The sequence below is a fragment of the Choloepus didactylus genome, chromosome 2 (assembly GCF_015220235.1).
Source record: "Choloepus didactylus isolate mChoDid1 chromosome 2, mChoDid1.pri, whole genome shotgun sequence".
NCBI lineage: Eukaryota > Metazoa > Chordata > Mammalia > Pilosa > Megalonychidae > Choloepus > Choloepus didactylus.
In genome coordinates this window covers 209381398-209400066 of record NC_051308.1, presented here as the reverse complement: position 1 = coordinate 209400066, position 18669 = coordinate 209381398, and the positions used below count along the sequence as shown (strand labels likewise).

General features: G+C 55.3%; 2 protein-coding genes across 2 annotated transcripts in view; one reads left to right on the top strand and one right to left on the bottom strand.

The window, feature by feature from the left end:
- Window positions 1-3623, top strand: part of ZMPSTE24 (zinc metallopeptidase STE24) — a 51400-nt gene extending 47777 nt beyond the window's left edge. Inside the window, exon 10 of the mRNA XM_037827586.1 lies at window positions 2289-3623. Coding sequence (XP_037683514.1) covers window positions 2289-2300 — 12 coding nt within the window. The 3' untranslated portion in view covers window positions 2301-3623. The remainder of the gene's footprint in view (window positions 1-2288) is intronic.
- COL9A2 (collagen type IX alpha 2 chain) lies at window positions 1494-18137 on the bottom strand. Its single transcript, XM_037827583.1, has 32 exons — window positions 18066-18137; window positions 16649-16723; window positions 15402-15437; window positions 15255-15317; window positions 14153-14206; window positions 13994-14029; window positions 13876-13899; window positions 13484-13537; window positions 13085-13138; window positions 12920-12967; window positions 12623-12679; window positions 12485-12538; window positions 12095-12148; window positions 11615-11668; window positions 11464-11517; window positions 11284-11337; window positions 9380-9433; window positions 8921-8974; window positions 8672-8725; window positions 6724-6768; window positions 6316-6369; window positions 5690-5743; window positions 5369-5422; window positions 5210-5281; window positions 4922-4957; window positions 4789-4833; window positions 4665-4697; window positions 4304-4450; window positions 3938-3992; window positions 3433-3621; window positions 2658-2735; window positions 1494-2208 (listed from the first exon to the last, which is right to left on the bottom strand). The coding sequence occupies exons 1-32, from the start codon at window positions 18135-18137 to the stop codon at window positions 2009-2011; spliced, it is 2067 nt and encodes a 688-aa protein (XP_037683511.1). The 3' UTR covers window positions 1494-2008.
- Window positions 18138-18669: the final 532 nt, after the last annotated feature.

The window sequence follows — 18669 nt, the reverse complement described above, 5'->3', positions numbered from 1 at the left end:
TCTCATCTGCAGGTCCTGTGCTTTCTTCAAAGTGTCCCTCTTGGCTGTAGCTCCTCTTCAAAACATCACTCACAGCTACAGCTGCACTGAGTTCCTTCTGTTTGCCAGCTCATTTATATGGCTCCACTGATCAAGGCCCACCCTGAATGAGTGAGGCCACGCCTCCATGGAAATATCTCATCAGTTATCACCTACAGTTGGGTGGGGCACATTTCCATGCAAACAACCTAATCCAAATGTTCCAACTTAATCCCCACCAAGATGTCTGCCCCACAAGATTGCATCAAAGAATATGGCTCTTTCTGAGGGACATAATACATTCAAACCAGCACAGAAGGGGAACCCCCTCCCCACCAGGCTGTGCAGAGCTTGGCTTCCAGCTGCCTCCTCAACTCTCAGCCTTTTCCCTTCTTCCACTGAGTCTTAGATTCTCTGCATTCAAAGGCTCCCCTGTCAGCCACAGCAAGAGTGGGGGTCTTCTGTGAGTCTGGGATGCTATAATTCAAGACTTGCCAAAGCACAGGGGGCAAAGCCGCCTCTGTGACCCTCAGGGCTACCCACCCCCCATCCCCCTTCCATCCTGTCTGTTCCTGGTATGGGGGCCAAGATGTCACTAGTGGTGTGTGGGTATTGGGGGTTCAGGGGTCAGATAAGGATGGGGTAGTGGGGGAGATGCTTTGCCCTGGTTGGCTGGAGGAGGAGGAGAAAGGCACTCCAGCATAGGGTGGGGTGTGGAAGGGCTCAGGCTTTGGCAGATGCTCTGACCCCAGGCTAAAGTCTGTGCCTCCACAGGGGGCGGGGCTGGCAGAGTGCTTCATATGGGGCAAAACATGCCCAAACCAACAATGAGGCAAAGGGTTTGGTCACTCCCTGAATTTCAAAAGCTCCCATCTTTACATGGTCAGAGGCATCTGCCACACCTTCTCTGTTGCTGCTGCTGCCTTAACCTTCATGGAGCTGCCTCCGTGGCAGAGCTAGGGAGCTCGGAGCCCCTAGGGGGCACAGGTCAGATCTGAGTCAGCTTTACGTCTCCCTTAGATGCACCCCTAATGAAAGTGGCTTGATGAATGTCATTTCTGATCTCATCATCCAGGCTCATGTCTGGTTTTCTCAGACAAGAACCAGGTCTTAACTTCCAATCTTTCACAACCAGCTCCTGTCTGAGGGTTAGAAAGACACTGGGTTGCTATACCAAGATAAATAAGGCACTGTTGAAAGCCTTGCCACAGCTATACAAAGGCTCAAAAGTGATTTGCCCATAGTTACATAGCAGATCAGTGTCCTGACTCCACCCCCTGGATCTTCTAACATACCAGGTCATACCATCCTAATACAATTCAGGATGTGCCCAGAAGATACCCACACCCCACCTTCCCCTTCTGGAGTTCCTGACCATCCTGCCCAGGCAATGGAGACCCAGGTATAACCTCCCACCCCCAATCCACAAGAAATTTAGCCCAACAACTAAAGTTGGAGTCTTTTATTTACAGACCTTGGTGAAACTGGGATTTGGGGGAGGGTGATGCCAGAAAGAGAGGTGAGATGGGCATTTAAATACTCAGATGGGAGGCAAGGAGAAAGCAGTGGGGCTGGTTTAAGGATGGCCACCTCAAGGTCATCACCCATCAGCAGCCACCCACTAAGTCTGGGGGATGTGATTGGGAGCTGGCAGAGACCTCAGTCCACCTGCCCCAATGACAAGTGACCAGTGGGAGATGCCACAGATTAAGAAGACATTTGTTTTGGTAACATCTGGGTAGTGCTGTGGGAAGGAAAGCCAACACCATGCTTCTCTTTGGAACTTAGACTCTCCAGCCACACTTGCCCTGTCTGCTGGCCTCACTTTTTTTCTCAGATGCCTTCCCTTCGCCTCTCGTCCCCCATGTTCCAGACAGAAGGTCCTGCAAAAGCTAGTTTCCTGGGCTGAGAGGAGGGATACATGTCCACCCAGAGGGGACATTGTCGTTTCCCCCCAGGATGCCCAATGGGCTCTGTCCTGGCCTTATGCTCATGGCCCCTTGATGGATCCAGGCTCCATAAGGCGAGCAGAGGCATAGGCTGAGGCTCCAAGGCAGGCCGCAGGCTCACAGAAGCCAGGCAGCCCCACGGGGCCTGGCAGACCAGGTCGGCCTGCTTCTCCGGGAGCTCCTGGGGACCCTCGATCTCCATCCTTGCCATTGATTGCCTGGCCAGATCGGCCAGGGAGTCCTGTGTAAGGGAGAAGGTCAAGACGTCAGGGCTTCCTCCAGTCTCTGCCCTAGGATTCTTAAGCCTCATTTTTTTTTCAGGTGGGGAAATGAGGCCAAGGACACATAGGAATGAAGGATGCTACCCCAGCCACGAATGATCCTGCAAGAGTCATTTGTGACTCCCAATTCCCAGTCGTAAGTCTTGAGAACAAATGTCCCTTCTTTTCCCCTCCATGAAGCAATGAAGCAGATTTTGGTGCATCCCAGGAAGTCCTCAGAACCCCAGCTGTCCAATTCCCAGTCAGATTGCACTGAGAGGCTCCTGGGTGCTCCTGAGGGATGCAAAAACTGGACATCTGGGATTGATTGCCTGAGTGTGAGGCCTCCATGGAAGGGACCAGATGTCTGAGATCATTAGATCCCAGAACCAAGGGAAAGAACTGCAGTTGGATTGGGCCAAGATCTTACCTGGGATTCCTGGGGGCCCAGGCATGCCAGGGTGCCCACGTCCAACATCTCCACGATCACCCTTTTCTCCACGTTTTCCTGCAGGAAAAGAAGGGAGCCTTAGATTTCCAGAATTAGAAGATGCTTTTCCTACTTTGTTGGCTATATAATTTTCATTTCATGTACAGTAATTATTCCTGTTTTGAGTTAGTTTGTAATAGGGGAAAGTTGGAAATGACCATGCATGGCTGGTTAAATGAATGAAGGTTCACACATTGGATGGAAGACTATACAGCTGATAAAGTGCATTACTAATAGCAATAACTAGCATTTACCGTATGCCAAACAGTGTACCAAGAACTTTATGTTAATTACCTCTAAATGTAATCTCACTACAATGCTATGAGGTTGATACGATTAATATCCCCATTTTACAGATGCTAAATCTAAGGCCCATAGAGATCAATAGGTAACTTGTCCAAGGTCTACAATGAGAAAATGTCAGACTCTGGGTCCACATCCAGGTCTTGTAACTCCAAAGCTATAAAACAATTTATTTGTATCCATCAATTTGTTATTGGGAAACAAAGCCCAGGAGTGTCTCCTGAAAAACCTGCCTGAGAGCAGAATAGGGGGGAATTGTCTGTATCGCACTCTGAGAAGGAGAAGAGTGAAGGAGAAGAGAAAAGAAGAGGCGGAGCAGGCAGCTAGCCTCACTGAGATCCCTGGGGCTGACCTTGGCCAAATCCCCACTGCCCAGCCCCAGCTCCCACCCACTGCATAAGAGCACACTCACCCTTGGGCCCTGTGTTGCCAATCTGACCCACGGCTCCCACGATGCCAGGAATACCCCGGGGGCCAGGGTGCCCGTGGGGCCCTTGCTTGCCTGGGTAACCAGGGGGCCCAGGAGGGCCTGGGGGGCCCATCATCCCAGCTGCACCCAGGGCTTCTCTCTTGGTACTCACAGCCACCTCTGCCAGTTGCTCTGGAGGGAGGGAGGGAGATAGAGAGGTCTGGGAGATGTTTCAACTCCAAGTAAAACTGGAGAAGACAGAGCATCCTGATGTCCTCTAGCCCCTAGGTTTGCAGTCAGAAAAGCCCCATGTTTATTTAACTGGAAGTCAAAGGTCCAGAGAGGGCAGTGATTTATTCAAGGTCCTGCAGACACTTGGAGGACAAGCTAAGGTGAGCACCAGGACTCCTGACTCTAAGCCCAGGAGACAAGGAAACGCAGAGGCTCCTACAAGGTGGTGATGCCCAGAAATGGACTGTGAGGAGGGGTTGCCGCCTCCTCCCTTCACCTTGCAGCATCTTCAGCACCACGTCCACGATGTGCTGGTCGCTGGCATCTCGGCCCTGAAAGCAGAAAAGGCCTTGCAGTAAGAAGGCTGGGCTGCCAGGGCTGACTTTTCCTGCACTCTGTGGCCCTCCTCCTGCCCCTACCTGAGAAGCCAGAAAGAGGGCTGGCTCCTCATGGGAAGTACTTTTCAGTGTCTCACTGAAATCCCTCCTGCTGCATGAGCCCATCCTCTCTGATCTGGAGCCTGGAACCAGCCTTGAAAAGCCACCGGCCTTGGCCTTGGGGAACACTCAGCCTTTGGGGGATAAGCAGCACCTCCAAAGTCATTTCCTACCTAGGAGAACCCTCTCCACGCTGGCCAACTCACCGCCATGCCCTGTCTCCCGGGCATCCCCGGCAGGCCTCGGTCTCCAGTCAATCCTCGAGGGCCGGGGAGCCCAGGGTAGCCCTGGGGCCCTGGAGCGCCTGCATCCCCGCTGGGGCCAGTGTGGCCGGGTTCTCCGCGGATTCCTTGCTGCCAGGGGGCAGAGGTGGGTGCAGAGGAGAGATGAGAGGAGCGATGAGACAGCACGCAGGGCCAGAGGAGGGGGGTGGGGGTGGGACGGGAAGAGGAGAAGCGCAGGGGGTGGGCAGGGTGATGGAGCCTGAAGACAGGAGACGTCCCAGGACAGTGCCACGGAGGGAGGGGGAGGATGGGGAAGGGGGTGCAGGGGGAGAAGAGGACTCACCTGTCCCTTGGGCCCCGGCTCGCCAGACTCCCCCTGCAGGAACAAGAACCCACGGTCAGGAAGTGGTGGGGGCCACGGGGACCTCCGTCACTCACCCCTGCCCATCCCCACGCAGCCTGCTCGCCTTCTCGCCCTTCTCTCCAGGGAGGCCGGCCACCCCTGGGTCACCCTGCAAAGAGAGAACGACGGGGTCAGCCGAGACCCTGGCACCCCGATGGCAGGTGGCAGAGCGGGGAAGGGGAGGCGCTGGTACTCACGACTCCGCCTCTGGGCCCGGTCTTCCCTGGGGAGCCCTGGGGAAAAGAGTGAATGGGTTTTGGTGAGGCCCCCTCTCCAGAGAGGAGGTGGGTCCCCGGGGTCCTCCCACCCTGGCTTCCGGGCACATCACTCCCTCCAGCTCCAGCCTGGCCCACCAGACCAGAGCCCAGGGACCCACTCCCAGGGGGTAATTTGGAGGCTCAAGAAGGGGCTATCTGAGCTCCACTGACCCCACTCCCCAGGGTCTGAGGGACTCTCTCCCAGTTTTCTCCAGCCCCATTTGGTACCTTGTCTCCCTTGATGCCTGGCAAGCCTTGGGGCCCTGGAATTCCAGGGGGCCCCTGTTCTCCCTTGGGGCCCTGAGGGGAAAAGAAGCCAGGCAGCATGAATCAAATGAGGCATCCATCAGCGCTCCCTACCCCCACAACTGGCTGGCCTGCACTCACCTGTCGGCCTTGGGGGCCTGGCTGCCCCACCGGCCCCCTCTCACCCTGGTCACCCTGAAATGGAAAGAGAAGGTCACACCCAGGCTATTAGCAGGAGAGGCCCCCCCAGCCAGGGCCAGGCCACCATTCCTGCTGTTGCCAGCTTGAGAGCTCTTTGCTCCATTTCACAGACGGGCAGACTCAGGCCCAGGTTGGGAAAGCCTCACACAGGCTGGGCAGGACTGAGCAGACGGTGTAGTCAGCGAGAGGACTCAGATCTGGATTCAGGAGCCCCAGCTGCTGCAAAGGCACCAGGGAAGGGCCTCTGTGCCAGGCACTTACCTTCTGCCCCATGATGCCCTGGGGACCGATTTCTCCTTGAGGTCCTGGCTCTCCCTGGAGGACAGAGAAACTGGGGGTAAGCAGTAGGCCTGGTGAGAACATCCCTTCCACACCCGGCTAACCCCTACCCACTCTGTCTCAGCTAATTTGCTTCCTCCAGGAAGCCTTCCCTGACTGCCTATTACCTGCAGTACTTTTCCTTCTTAGAACCCAACACCACGTGATCATGTGATCATTTATTTAATGTCTATCTCTTCCATGAAACTGTAAGCTCCTTGCGAGTAAGAGACTATCTTATCTCCTCAGTTACAGGTATTTGATGAATGTTTATGGGATGAATAAATGAATGAATGATTCTGTCTGCTGGATTCTCAGCCCCAGTCGCTTGTCCATCAGGGAAGTCACACCCCAGGACAGAACCAGCCCCTATCCTCACTGCACTGTACATTGGGAAACAGGGTCCCAAAGAGAAGAAAGCTGCTTCCCTGGGTCAGTGACAGAGCCCAAGTTAGGGCTCCACCCCAAAGCCTCACGCTGACCATGCACTGAATGAACCAGGGAAGGGTCTTCAGGCCTGGGGGAGCCAAAGCAAGATCCTTGTGTCAGTAGAGTGGGCAATCACTTACCTCCTTCCCTGGGGGACCCGAGAATCCAGGGAGGCCCTGCTGGCCTGGCTCACCCTGCAGGAAAAACACAGTTCTAAGGTCAGGCTGGGTGGCCCAGTCAGGCCCTCGGCCTAGGGGAAACCCCGTGAACCCAAACAGAGTCTGGAACCAACTGAGTTGGGGAGAGGGAAAGGGTATTCTTGGTCATGGGCTCTGGGCTGCAGTGATTTTCTGAGTTTGTTTCATCTCTGGATTTAGAGCCATGTCATCCTGTTTTCACTGGGCTGGGCTGGGACAGGAACACAGAGTTGTTAGGCCCAAGGGGCTTGTGTCCAGGCTGAACCTTGAGTGAGGCCTGGGCCTGGCAGTCTTTAAGCCATGCCCCTGCTCAGATGGGACCCCTTCTTTCCCAGCTTGGGGTCCTCTTACCTTGTCTCCAGGGCCCCCTTTGGTCCCAGGCTGGCCTGGCACACCCTGCAGAAAGAAGCTGACATCAGTTCCTGCCCTGGCATGGGGACCCCATGCACCTGCTGCTTTGTGTCCCTTCCCCAGTCCAGACCTCTCCTGTCTTGTAGGAGCTGAACTGCAGACCCAGCCATGGCATCATGGACCTGACTGAGCCCTCCACTCCTGGCCCTTGGAGCCTGGGTGGAGAGGAGCAGGGTACAGAGAGTGCCCACCAGTAGGACTTGGGGTCCGTGGGGAAGAGACAAGCACAGTTATGGGCTCATGGGCTCAAAGGTCACCATGTGCACACGTGTGTGAGTGCACACAGGAGCACACATCTGTACATGGGCATAAAAGCAAACTTCAGTCACTCAGGACCCCTGGCAGTGAAGAAGGGAGGGCTCCCATGGACTGTCCACCCAGAAGGTGTGGACGGAGATTGGCCTGAAAGGTGAGAAGGCCCGGAGACATGGGGAAGCACATTCCAAGCAAAAGAACCATCAAATGCATGGAGTGAAAAAGCCAAGGCCTGGAAAAAATTTTTTTTTTAAAATCCATGGATCCACATAATACAACAGTGAACCCTAAATTAAACCATGAAATATAATTAATAGTACAATTATAAAAAGGTTCTTTCATGAACTTTAACAAATGTACCCCACTAACACAAGGTGTTAATAATTGGGTAGTATATGGGGACCCTGTATTTTATGCATGATTGTTCTGAAAAACCCACAACTTCTGTAATAATAATAATTTAAAAAGCAAACTGAAAAGCATAGATTATGGAAGCAGAATTGTGGGATTGACAACATCTTCTTGACTAAAAGGGGGATGCGAAATGAAATGAAAAAAGCTTCAGTGGCTGAGAGATTTCAAATGGAGTCAAGAGGTCACTCTGGTGGACATTCTTATGCACTATATAGATATCCCTTTTTAGGTTTTAATGTATTGGAATAGCTAGAAGTAAATACCTGAAACTATCAAACTCCAACCCAGTAGCCTGGACTCTTGAAGACGATTGTATAACAATCTAGCTTACAAGGGGTGACAGTGTGATTGAGAAAACCTTGTGGATCGCACTCCCTTTATCTAGTGTATAGATGGATGAGTAGAAAAGTGGGGACAAAAACTAAAAGAAAAATAGGGTGGGGGGGTGATTTGGGTGTTCTTTTTTACTTTTATTTTTTTAATTCTTATTTTCACTTTTGCTGGTGTAAGGAAAATGTTCAAAAATAGATTGGGATGATGAATACACAACTATATGATGGTACTGTGAACAATTGATTGTACACCACGGATGATTGTATGGTATATGAATATATCTCAATAAAACTGAATTTAATTTAAAAAAAAGTTCGAGGTAGGAACTGAAAAAAAAAAGCATAGATTAAATTAAAAAATAGAAAAAGACAGAAGGAAAAGCCAAGGCACTTTCTGGCAGTGTTGACAAGGGGGAGGACACAGAGGGGCAATGGCTGATGAAGCAGGATGTGCAGATAGGGGTCAGATGACGATGAGCTATGAGGACATGGACTGGATCTGTTTTGTTGATAACCATTTCTCTGCCACTTAGTGTACATCAGATACCCAAAAGCAGTTTATTGAATGGCTGGACTGAATGACTTTTTCCTGGGGGCAATGGGGAGCCATAGAAGGTGCTTTAGCAGGGAAATGGTCGAATTCCACTTGGACAATACAGAGAGGCCAAAGAGAAGGCTGGAGCAATTGTCCAGAGGATGAGGCCTCAACCAGGGCAGGGGCCTCAGAAGTAGCAATGGAACCTGGGTTGGGAACAGAGAGTAGAACAAGAGCCCTGGTGTGAGGATTTTGACCCCATCATCCACTCATCCGTGGTGGGGAAATGGCAACAGAGTGCTGGCCTCTCTGAGGCTGTGGGGCAACCCCCATGGTTCCATCCGACACTCACCGCTAGGCCCTGGTGGCCTGGGTTTCCTGGCCGCCCTGCCTGTCCTGTATTGCCCTGAGAGAGACAAAGAACCAGATGTACTAATTAGAGCTCCAGCCAGAGGGAAACTGAGGTCCAGAGGAAGGAAGGGACATTTCCTGAGGATCTCAGGCCCCTAGGCCTCCAGAATCAGTGCAATGGGGCTCACGGTCATGAGCCGGGCAGTATCCCGACTTTTGTCCCCATCCCACCAGCAGCCCCTACTCCTACCTTCGTGCCAGGTGTGCCTGGGGTTCCATCCTTGCCATCAACACCTGGGGGACCCTGCTCAGAAGGAAAGTTCAAGAGAAACTCACAAGGGGGAGAAGCCTGGAGTCAGGCCACCTCCCATGTCCCTCTGTGACAGCTGCAGTGCGCAGGTACGGAGTGGGTCTGGTCACCTTGGGAAGCCCCACCACCTGGGTCACAGTCCTTCCCTTGTGTAAATGACAAGTTTCCCAGATTGTGACAAGCTTCCATTTCCCTTGACCTCTCTTATATCATCACCCCTGCTTTAAGGGTCAAGAAACGAAGGCACAGAAAGGGAAAGGCATTTCCTGAGGTTACAGAGCCAGCCTGCCTGCAACACAGTTCAGTCTGGGTTTCCAGGCTCCTCTTCCTTTGGGGATTTGGACAAAGTTAACTGGACCCTGCCTTTTGTCTGGGTGGGCCTGAGCCTGTGGTACTTACAGTTGCTCCCTTTGGGCCTGTTATTCCTTGGGGTCCTCGAACACCTTGGCTTCCCTGCAAAGTACATAGAGATCAGGTCATCTTCAGGCTGCCAAATCCCTGTCTGGCTGAGTCCCTGCGGCACAGGCCATGCTGTGCAGGGGCTGGAGGAGATGGGCCTGGGAGTGCCCTTTCTGCCTTGGAACCATCATGAGGGAGTAGATGTCGTGACAAGCAGCCAGGGGAGGCTGGGCCAGGATGGGGTGGAGGCAGGGCCGGGGGCCAGCATCCACGGAGACCCCAGCCATGACCCTGTGCTCCACTTGTCTGAAGAGACACAACCAAATGCCATGTGTGGGCTTTGTTTGGGTCTTGATTTGAACAAGAACTATGGAAAGATATTTTCTGAGATAATTGAGAAAAAATGACCACAGGCTGGCTATTAGATGATAAGGAATAATTGTTCATTTTGTTAGGTGTGATGATGATACTGCGATTATGTGAGGAAAAAGTCCTTACATTTTAAAGATACATACAGAAGTATTGTGCCGGTTTGAATGTATTACGTCCCCCAAAACACCATTATCTTTGATGTAATCTTGTGTGGACAGAAGTATCAGTGTTGATTAGATTGTAATTCTTTGAGTGTTTCCATGGAGATGTGCCCCACCCAGCTGTGGGTGATGACTCTGATTGGATAATTTCCATGGAGGTGTTACCCCACCCATTCAGCATGGGCCTTGATTAGTTTACTGGAGCACTATATAAGCTCAGACAGAAGGAGCAAGCTTGCTACAGCCAAGAGGGACACTTTGAAGAATGCACAGAAGCTGAGAGAGGAGCTGCAGATGAGAGACAGTTTGAAGACGGCCGTTGAAAGCAGACTCTTGCTCCAGAGAAGCTAAGAGAGGACAAATACCCTAAAAGCAATCAAGAGTGACATTTTTGAGGATCTGCAGCCTAGAGAGGAACGTCCTGGGAGAAAGCCATTTTGAAACCAGAACTTTGGAGCAGACGCCAGCCAAGTGCCTTCCCAGCTGACAGAGGTTTTCTGGATGCCATTTGCCATCCTCCAGTGAAGGTACCAGATTGTTGATGCATTATCTTGGACACTTTATGGTCTTAAGACTGTAACTGTGTAACCATATAAACCGCCTTTTATAAAAGCCAATCCGTTTCTGGTGTTTTGCATTATGGCAGCATTAGCAAACTAGAACAAGTATTTAGGGGTGAAATGACAAAATGTTAAGGATTAACTTGAAAATACCAGAGTAGAGCAATAACAATAATGTGAAGGAAGGAAGGGAAAAGAGGACGGAAGAAGTGAGTATCGTAAAATGTTAATAACTGTGGAATCTGGGAGATAGGCATATAGGATCTATTATACCATTCTCTTTACTTTTGTATATGTTTAAAACTTGCATAATAGAAAGCTAAATAACAATAATAATAATAATAATAAAAAGTTAAGAGAACTGGAACCCAGATGAAATCCCATTAGCCCAATGGCTGACTTGCTGGAATCTCACTGTCTGGCCCTAGTGACTATGGGACTGCATCCCACGGCTTCTCCCAAATGTGGCCAGCAGTGGGCTAGGCTGGGAGGAGAGAGGGCTGGAGGCGCTCACTGGGCCCCTGGCACAGACACTAGGCCTCACAGCAATCACCACCACCCCCAGACACACACACAACACATGACACATACAACACACACAGCACACTCGACACACCACACACAACACACATGACACACGACACACACCCCACATGCGACACGACATACACCACCCAACACGCATGACACACACAAAAACACAACATCCACCCACACCCACTACCACACCCCCTCAAAGGAGCCTTGTGTGGAGCTGAATTCTGCTCCACACAAGGGAGCCCTGATGGACAAGGGGTGCCTGAGGACTCACCACATCGCCCTTCTCTCCAGCTCGGCCTGGTGGCCCTCGCGGACCCTCCTCACCCTGGCAAGAGGGACAAAAAGGGATCCAGGTCACATGGGCTCAGGGGAGCTGCACTCATTTTGCAGCCCCAGGAATCCCCAGGCTGGAAGAGGTAGGGGTGGGTGGGCAGGGCAGGGGCAGACTTACCCGTGGCCCAGAGGCACCGACGGAGCCCACCATGCCTTTGTACCCCTGAGGGCCCTGGGGAGAGGAAAGGGTCGTGTGTCATCCTGGCTGGACCCCAGAGGCCAGAGGGTCAGTCATGGCAGCTCTTGCAGGATACCCCAGGCTCACTTACCATCTCTCCTTTGGGTCCTGCCATGCCTGGGTAGCCCCGGATGCCCTGGGGACCCTGTCAAAACAGAAAAAATGACAACAGTGGCAATTGCAAGGCCCATTCGCAGTGCCTTTTCTGGCCACCCCCAGCACCCCCTGAGGCAGGCAGCACGGTCCCTATCTCATAGATGGGACAATGAGGCTCAGAGACGGGGTGGGACTCAGCAGGGTCACTCAGAGGGACAGTGGCAGAACCTGGACTTCAGCTGACTCACCAGGGTCACTCAGAGGGACAGTGGCAGAACCTGGACTTCAGCTGGGTGTTTTGGCTGACAGCCTTAGTTCCTGTCCCTAATTTATGACAGCCAGTCTCCCTCTCCCCACCCAGAGATACTCGCAGACAGGTGTCTCTTTCACAAGCTGGAGGCCAGGGCAGGGGAATGACTCCACTGAGGTCACCCAGGAAGACGGAGAGGAGGGCCACAGGGGAAGGTTTCCTTACCGGTGGTCCGGGGATACCTTGCTCTCCAGAGGCACCCACATCTCCCTTGGGACCCTAAGGAGCAAGAATGAGCTACCCATCAGGCAGGTGGATGGAGAGACAGATCTACAGACAACCAAAGGTACTATCTCCCTTTCCCAGCACAAGCAGACAGGAAGGACCGATAGAAACCAGACAGTCCCATGTCACAGATGGGGAAACTGAGGTCCAGCAAAGGGAAGTGACCTGCTCAGGGACACGTTGACCTGGAACCCAGGCCTCCTGCCTCCCAGCTCCAGGTTCCATCTCCAGAGACCCAGAGGGAAGACAAGGGGATAAAGAACCAGGGAGGTCCCCAGTGGGACTCTCTCCACATACCCCCATCCCGTGGCCCTCAGCCCCCACACTCACCGGCTTCCCCTGGCGGCCTGGATCCCCCAGAACCCCGCGTTTCCCTGGATGCCCCTGAACGGAAGGAGAGAGCTCAGTGTGGGGCTCCCTCCCGACCACCTGGTCCCTCCTCCCCAAACTTGGGCCAGCAGCTCTCACCTTCACTCCCTGCAGTCCTGGGAGGCCTTTCACACCCGCTGGGCAATTGGTTGGACACTGGAATGAAAACCCCACAGGTCCTATGGTCACTGGCCAGCCCCAGGCCAGATGGGCAGTGCCCAGCACCACTTATTCTATGGATTGAACTTTGTCCCCCCATCTTGCTAACTCCTAAACCCTCCCAAGCCCACCTCTCCTGGCTGAACCCCATCCCACTAACCCTAGCTCCATGACTGCCACTCTCCAGCTGACTCTTTCCTTCCCCACATTATCCCCACCCTAGGCCTTGTCTCTCACCAGGAAATCCGCACTGCCTTCCAGGCCCTGGATTGTTCCGGGGCGACCCTGAGAGAAACGCATGAAGATGGAGCCTGACCCGACCCTTCCCCACTGAGGCGTCCCCAAGGACCCCCCTCTTTCCCCAGCTGCACACCATCATGTGGGAGGGCTGAGGACACTCACAGGTTTCCCAGGGGGGCCGGGAGGCCCTGATGGTCCCTCTGGTCCAGGATCACCCTGCAAACAAGGGTGCCCCAAATTATACTCCCTTCCAGCCCTGCCCAGGCCATCTTGCCCCTCTTCCAGGTCCTGCCACTGCCCTGCCCTCCAGGCCACCTCCTGAGCCTTGGGGTCTATGGGAGGTCAAGGCCTGATGAGGAGGAAATGGCCCCAGCCCTTGGCTGCCCTGACGGACCGACTGCAGGGCAGGCTCAGCAGGAGGGGTTTCTGCCCCAGACCTGGGAGTGCTCCGCGGTGGCCAGAAGCAGGCCAAGAATCTAGCTGGGATGAGACCACCCCAACTTGCGAGCTTGGAGGCAGAGGGCAAAAGGCAGAGTGAGCAGAGGGGTGGCTGGGGCTCACCTTGGGGCCTGGGGTTCCGATCTCACCAGGGAGGCCAACGGGTCCAGGTGGTCCCTGGGAAGCAGAGACGTCACTGGGTGGGATGCCTGGGTGGGTCTGTCCACCTACCCCAAGGCCTGAAGGTAGGGTCAGCCACCCAAAGCCCCTCGCTCCCCTTTTCTTTGTGACCAACTCCACACAGACTGGCAGATTGAGTCTTTAAGGACCAGAGAATTCCAAAGCCTGGGTGTAGGCACAGAGTGGGCTGGCCCAGGGTGCCCCAGCTAGTCTGCCCATCCCGGCAGCAGAACAGCATGCTGGCTCCTTCCCACAGTGGCCATTCCCCCAGAGGCCCTTCTGTCCTTTCCCTCCCTGGGAGTCTCTGGGACCCTGCCCCTTCCCTGAGGACTTACAGGAGGTCCAGCAAAGCCAGGGCCCTAGAACAGAAGGGAAGGAGATTAGGTTCATGGCTGCTTCCCCAGATCCTGCTGCCCACAAAGGGTCCCTCAAAAGCCTTGAGGGTTTACTCACCGGCAGGCCAGGGGGTCCTGGGAGTCCGGGCTGACCCTACAAGAGCAATGGGAGAGGCTCAGTGTCTGGGGTTTCCTGGGTCCCTGCTCCTCTCTACCATAGACCCTCCTGATCTCTGGCCCTAGAGTGCCCACACTGAGGCCCCAGCAGGCCACTTACCTTGACTCCAGGGGTCCCCATGGGGCCAGGCTCCCCCTTGGCTCCAGTTAAACCCTGGGGAAGAAAGGGTAGGTAGGGCCAGTGAAGAGCAAACCTGCTCCCTAACCTGCAGGACAGGACAGGTCCAGGGGTCTCTCATGGGTGGGCTCAGGCTCCCTTTCACTGCACCCCACACAGGTCTAGGGACCTCAACATAGAAGCAAGCAGGCAGAATTATCCTCTTTTGAAAGATGAGAAACCAAGCTCCAGAGTCTTGTCATAGCCCAGGCCTCATGCCTCCCAGTTTAGAAGTCTAGAAGACCAAGATGTAGGTCTAGAGTGGCCCTTATCTTGAAGTCTACCCTTGGCAACTTTTCCTGAGTCTCAATTTCCCCATCTGCAAAATGGGTTAGTCATGCTTACATCTCTGGGTGGATGTGAAAACCAATATGCTAGTGGCAGGCAATGTGCTTTAGAAACTTTTCAGGGTGCAGGAGAGTTTGGAGGGGACCTGGTGGCTGGTCACAGCCCTGGCCTCACCTTACAGGCCAGAAGGGCAGAGGCAGCTCCTGGTGGCCTCTCCTTCCCCATCTTTTAGCAACTGATCCAAGTGTATACCACAAACCAGACGACTGTCCCAGTGCCCCTGGAACCGATGCGACCATAAGCCTGTGACCTCAGGGGGTGGTGGTGGGGTGATAGGGACCCTGGGAGCTCTGTGGAACCAGGCAAATGATCTTTTTTCCCTGGGTTGTGCCTGGGTTAGGAGGGGCAGGATGGGGGCAGGGTGGATGAGACCTTGGGAATGGACAGCCCTAGCCAGAGTATTCAGTCTGATTTGTAGAGAACAGAGATGTACGACTAACTCCTTACTGTTGCAGACAGGGAGGACAACCCTGCACCCTGCAGAAACAGAGACTCAGTCTGGACCCCCCAAAATGCTCTCGGGGTGGCTGTGAGGTTCCAATGAGGTCAGTTATATCAGAGTAAAGGGGATCACAGCTGTGGATTCTCCATCCTGCCACCAGCTCTGAACAGAAGATCGGTGAAAATGCCAGAAGCAGGGCTCTGAAAATCAGTGGGTGGGGCTCTCACCTGCCCTACCCAACACCCAGGTACTCACGTCAATCCCAGGCTTCCCGTCTGGCCCATCTGGCCCAGGTTTGCCAGGCTCCCCCTTAGATCCCTTGAAAATAGAAGTGGAGCAAATATTAGCAAGAGGAGGGCAAGAACTGGAAGGGTCACAGGTCAAAGGAGAAAAGGCACTCACCGGAGGGCCAGGTTTCCCAGGGGGCCCCTTGTCACCCTGCAAGATACAAGTTGGTGAGGCAGCATTCTACCACTCTCGCTACCCAAGTGGGCACACACAGGCCCTGGCTGGCCAGTCCCAAGTGCTCCTCTCCTCACTCTGTCCTCTCTTCTACCCTGGGTCCCCTCAGCCTTACACTTTTTGAGACAACATCCTCCTTTTCCTCAAAAAATCTTTGGTGGATTGAGACCAATCGCAGCTGGGCCGGAGAGGGTGAAAGCAACACGCAAGTGGGCTTTAGACACACTGATGCCAGCACGGGGCCCATGAGACCTGCACATGGGGCTGTGAGCTCCAAGGTACTCAGAGAGCCAGTGCCTCTTGGATTTGGGCGAGTGTAGGAAAAAACGTGGGGCTTTGGGAGAATGGTGAAGGGTTGGTGAGTGAGGTGGGCAAGCAGCTCTCTTCAGGATTGTAGGTCAGGAAAGCAAGTCTGGGGCAGGGTCCAAGGGCCAAGGGAACCTGTGAGGGGCCTTCGGGGCAGATTCAATCTGTTCCCTCTTTCCCCACTACAAAGGACGCTTGGTGGAGGACAGGCGGGGCCTGTGGAGGGAGATTCAGCCCCTGAGGGGCCTCCAGGCATTTCAGATGCTGCAGCAGCCAGAGCACCTGGCAGGCGCCCAGCATCCTGTGTTTGGGGGTTGGGGGCACCAGGTTGAATGGAAGTCTGTCCAGACGGATAAACATCATGCCGACCTCCTGGGGGAACCTCCAGAATGAGGTATTTAACTCTCATCGTGCTGGGGAGAGAGTAGGGAACAAGCCCTGATGGTACTAAATAAGGGGGGGAAAAGCAAAGGGAAGCGACAGCAGTCTTGCCAAGGTTCTCCAGCTGCCCTGCAAAAGCGTCCAGAAATGCCAGGGGCAGGTTGAGGAGTTGGGGTTGTCTCCCAATCCCCAAAGAGAGGGAGGGGAGGAGATGGGAAGGAAAAGGAGGGGGATAAGAGCTCGCTGTGAGCCGTGGCCGGCAGACCTATAGCAGCTCCCTGTCCGCGGGCAGCTATAAGGGGATCTGAGTCTCTGGGATGGTTTGAGGTTTTCACAGAACAAACGGGCTCCTTGTGGTGCGGACCGGCGCCGCCTATTGGCGACAGGGGGCATTGCGCCTCCTCCAGATATCCACCCCCACCCTCCCGCCCCACCGCGCTCACAAAGGTGCCCTTTGTCCGTGGCCTTTTCCCCCCTCCCGTCCCAGGTTTCAAACTCACATCGATGCCATCGGATCCAGGCACTCCCGGAGGCCCCGGGGGTCCCGGGGGTCCCGGCTCTCCTGGCGGCCCTCTCTGAAAACACACACAGAGTGCAGCCCTTAGACAGTGCAGGGGCCGGGGGGAGTCCCAGGGGCTGCAGGAGAGCTGGGGAGCGGGGTCCCATGGGGTGCATCTCATTCGGATTCAGGGTGTTCCGCAGGGAGCCGGGAACTCCCATTTATTGAGAATCTACTGTTTACCGGGTACTGTTAAACCATCTATACATTCCCTTATTGCATGCTCAGAACTCTGAGGCGGAGTCTATTAGAATCTCCATATGCAGTTGAGAAAGCAAGTTCAGAAAGATCAAGGCGTCCATGGTCACAGAGAGTAAGTGGCAGAGCCAGGATTCGGTCCTAGGGCTGCCAGACTCCTTCCTCCGTACCAGGTTGCCCCTGCCGCTGTGGTGGTGGGAAATAGGTGGAGATCCTGCTCGATCAAATAAATCACAGATGGTATGTGAGAGGGTACGCCCAGCATGGTGATGCCTAGCGACGGTTGGCCCTTATGAATGTAGCTCTTATTTTTAGACGAACAAGAAGTGTGGATACAAGTAGGTGCTTCCTCGCCCCCCACCCCCACCCCACCCCGTGCACTTTCCCTGAGGGAAAGTGGGGGAGGGGCCAAGGGAGGCGGCCCACGGAGGGAAAGCAGGTACTATCCCCCGCCCCAGCACCCCTCTCCAGCACCGCTCCTCCGCCCTCCCTTGGGTGGAACGTGTTGGGCGGTGGAGGCAGCTTCGACTACGCAGGGGCCCCGCGCATGCCAGGTGTCCATACCCTCCCCAAGCCGAGAAATGCCAGGCTGGCTCCGGGAAGGCGAGGGGCAAACAGCACCCGGCACCAACTGGCTCCCGACCGCAGCCCCCCACCCGCGCTCGCGTCGCCTGAGGCGCCTCAGTCCCCCGCTGGCCCTCGGAAGTCAGACGAGGGCGCGCGAGCCGGGGAGCAGGCGGTCGCGGAGCGAGAGCGCCGTCTGGCTGGAGCCGGCGCCCCCTGGGAGGAGGTGGGGGCGGGGGCTCGGGAGCCCCGTGAATGGGCACCATTGTGTCCCCCGCCACTTGGGCTCTCCTGGCTGTCTGCAACCGGCGCCAGCTCCTGCTCCACGCGGCCTGGCCCGGGCAGGCCGAGCATCTCCGGGCAGGGTCCCTCTGGCTCCTAGCTCACCCACCTCCTTTCACAGGGCGGGAAGTGCACGCCATCTGCACCTCGGAGAGGAAACGCCGCGGGGCTGTCCTAACCTGCCGTCTAGGGCTAGGCGGTGTCAGTCGAGGGCGGGAGACAGGCAGACCCGTCTACCAGACCCCTGGGTTCTGGCCCCGGGACCCCAGACCCCGCAGCCTGGACCTTGGCACGGGAGTGGCCGCGGGACTTACGATCTGCGCCAGGACGAGCCCGAGCACCTGGAGGAGAACAAGGAGACTGCGGGGGACGGCCACAGCGGCCATGGCGGGCGGCGGGTTCGAGGGAGGACGGGTGTCCGTGTCCACTCAGCACCGACGGGCAGAGGCTCGGGACGCTGTGGCGCTGGCTGCTCTCGGACGGGGCGGTCCGGGTCTCCCGAATATGCAGCGGGGCGGGGCGGGACGCGGCGGGGTCTGTCACCTGAGAGGGCCGGGGAGAGGGAGGCCGGCGCCTTCCTTTTCAGCTCCGCCTAGCTCGGTCCACCCTCCAGAGCCCACCCTCCGCCCTCGCCCTGCGCTTCCCAGCGGCCCCGGCCTGGGACCGGCCTCAGGCCACCGGCACGCTGGACTAAGAGGATCATCCCGTTTCTCTGTGGCGAGGCAGAGCGCAGTCCGGGTTCCCCCTCCGGGCCCGACTTCTAAGGCACAGCACCTTCCTCTCCTGACCCGCAGCTGGCGCCCATCACTTGCGCCAGATTCTCAGCCACCTCAGCCGGCAGCCCCAAGCCCACATCAGTCTTTTCTCCTCCAGGGCCCAGGTCTAACCGGCCCAGAGTTCTACAGACCTTTCGGAGGC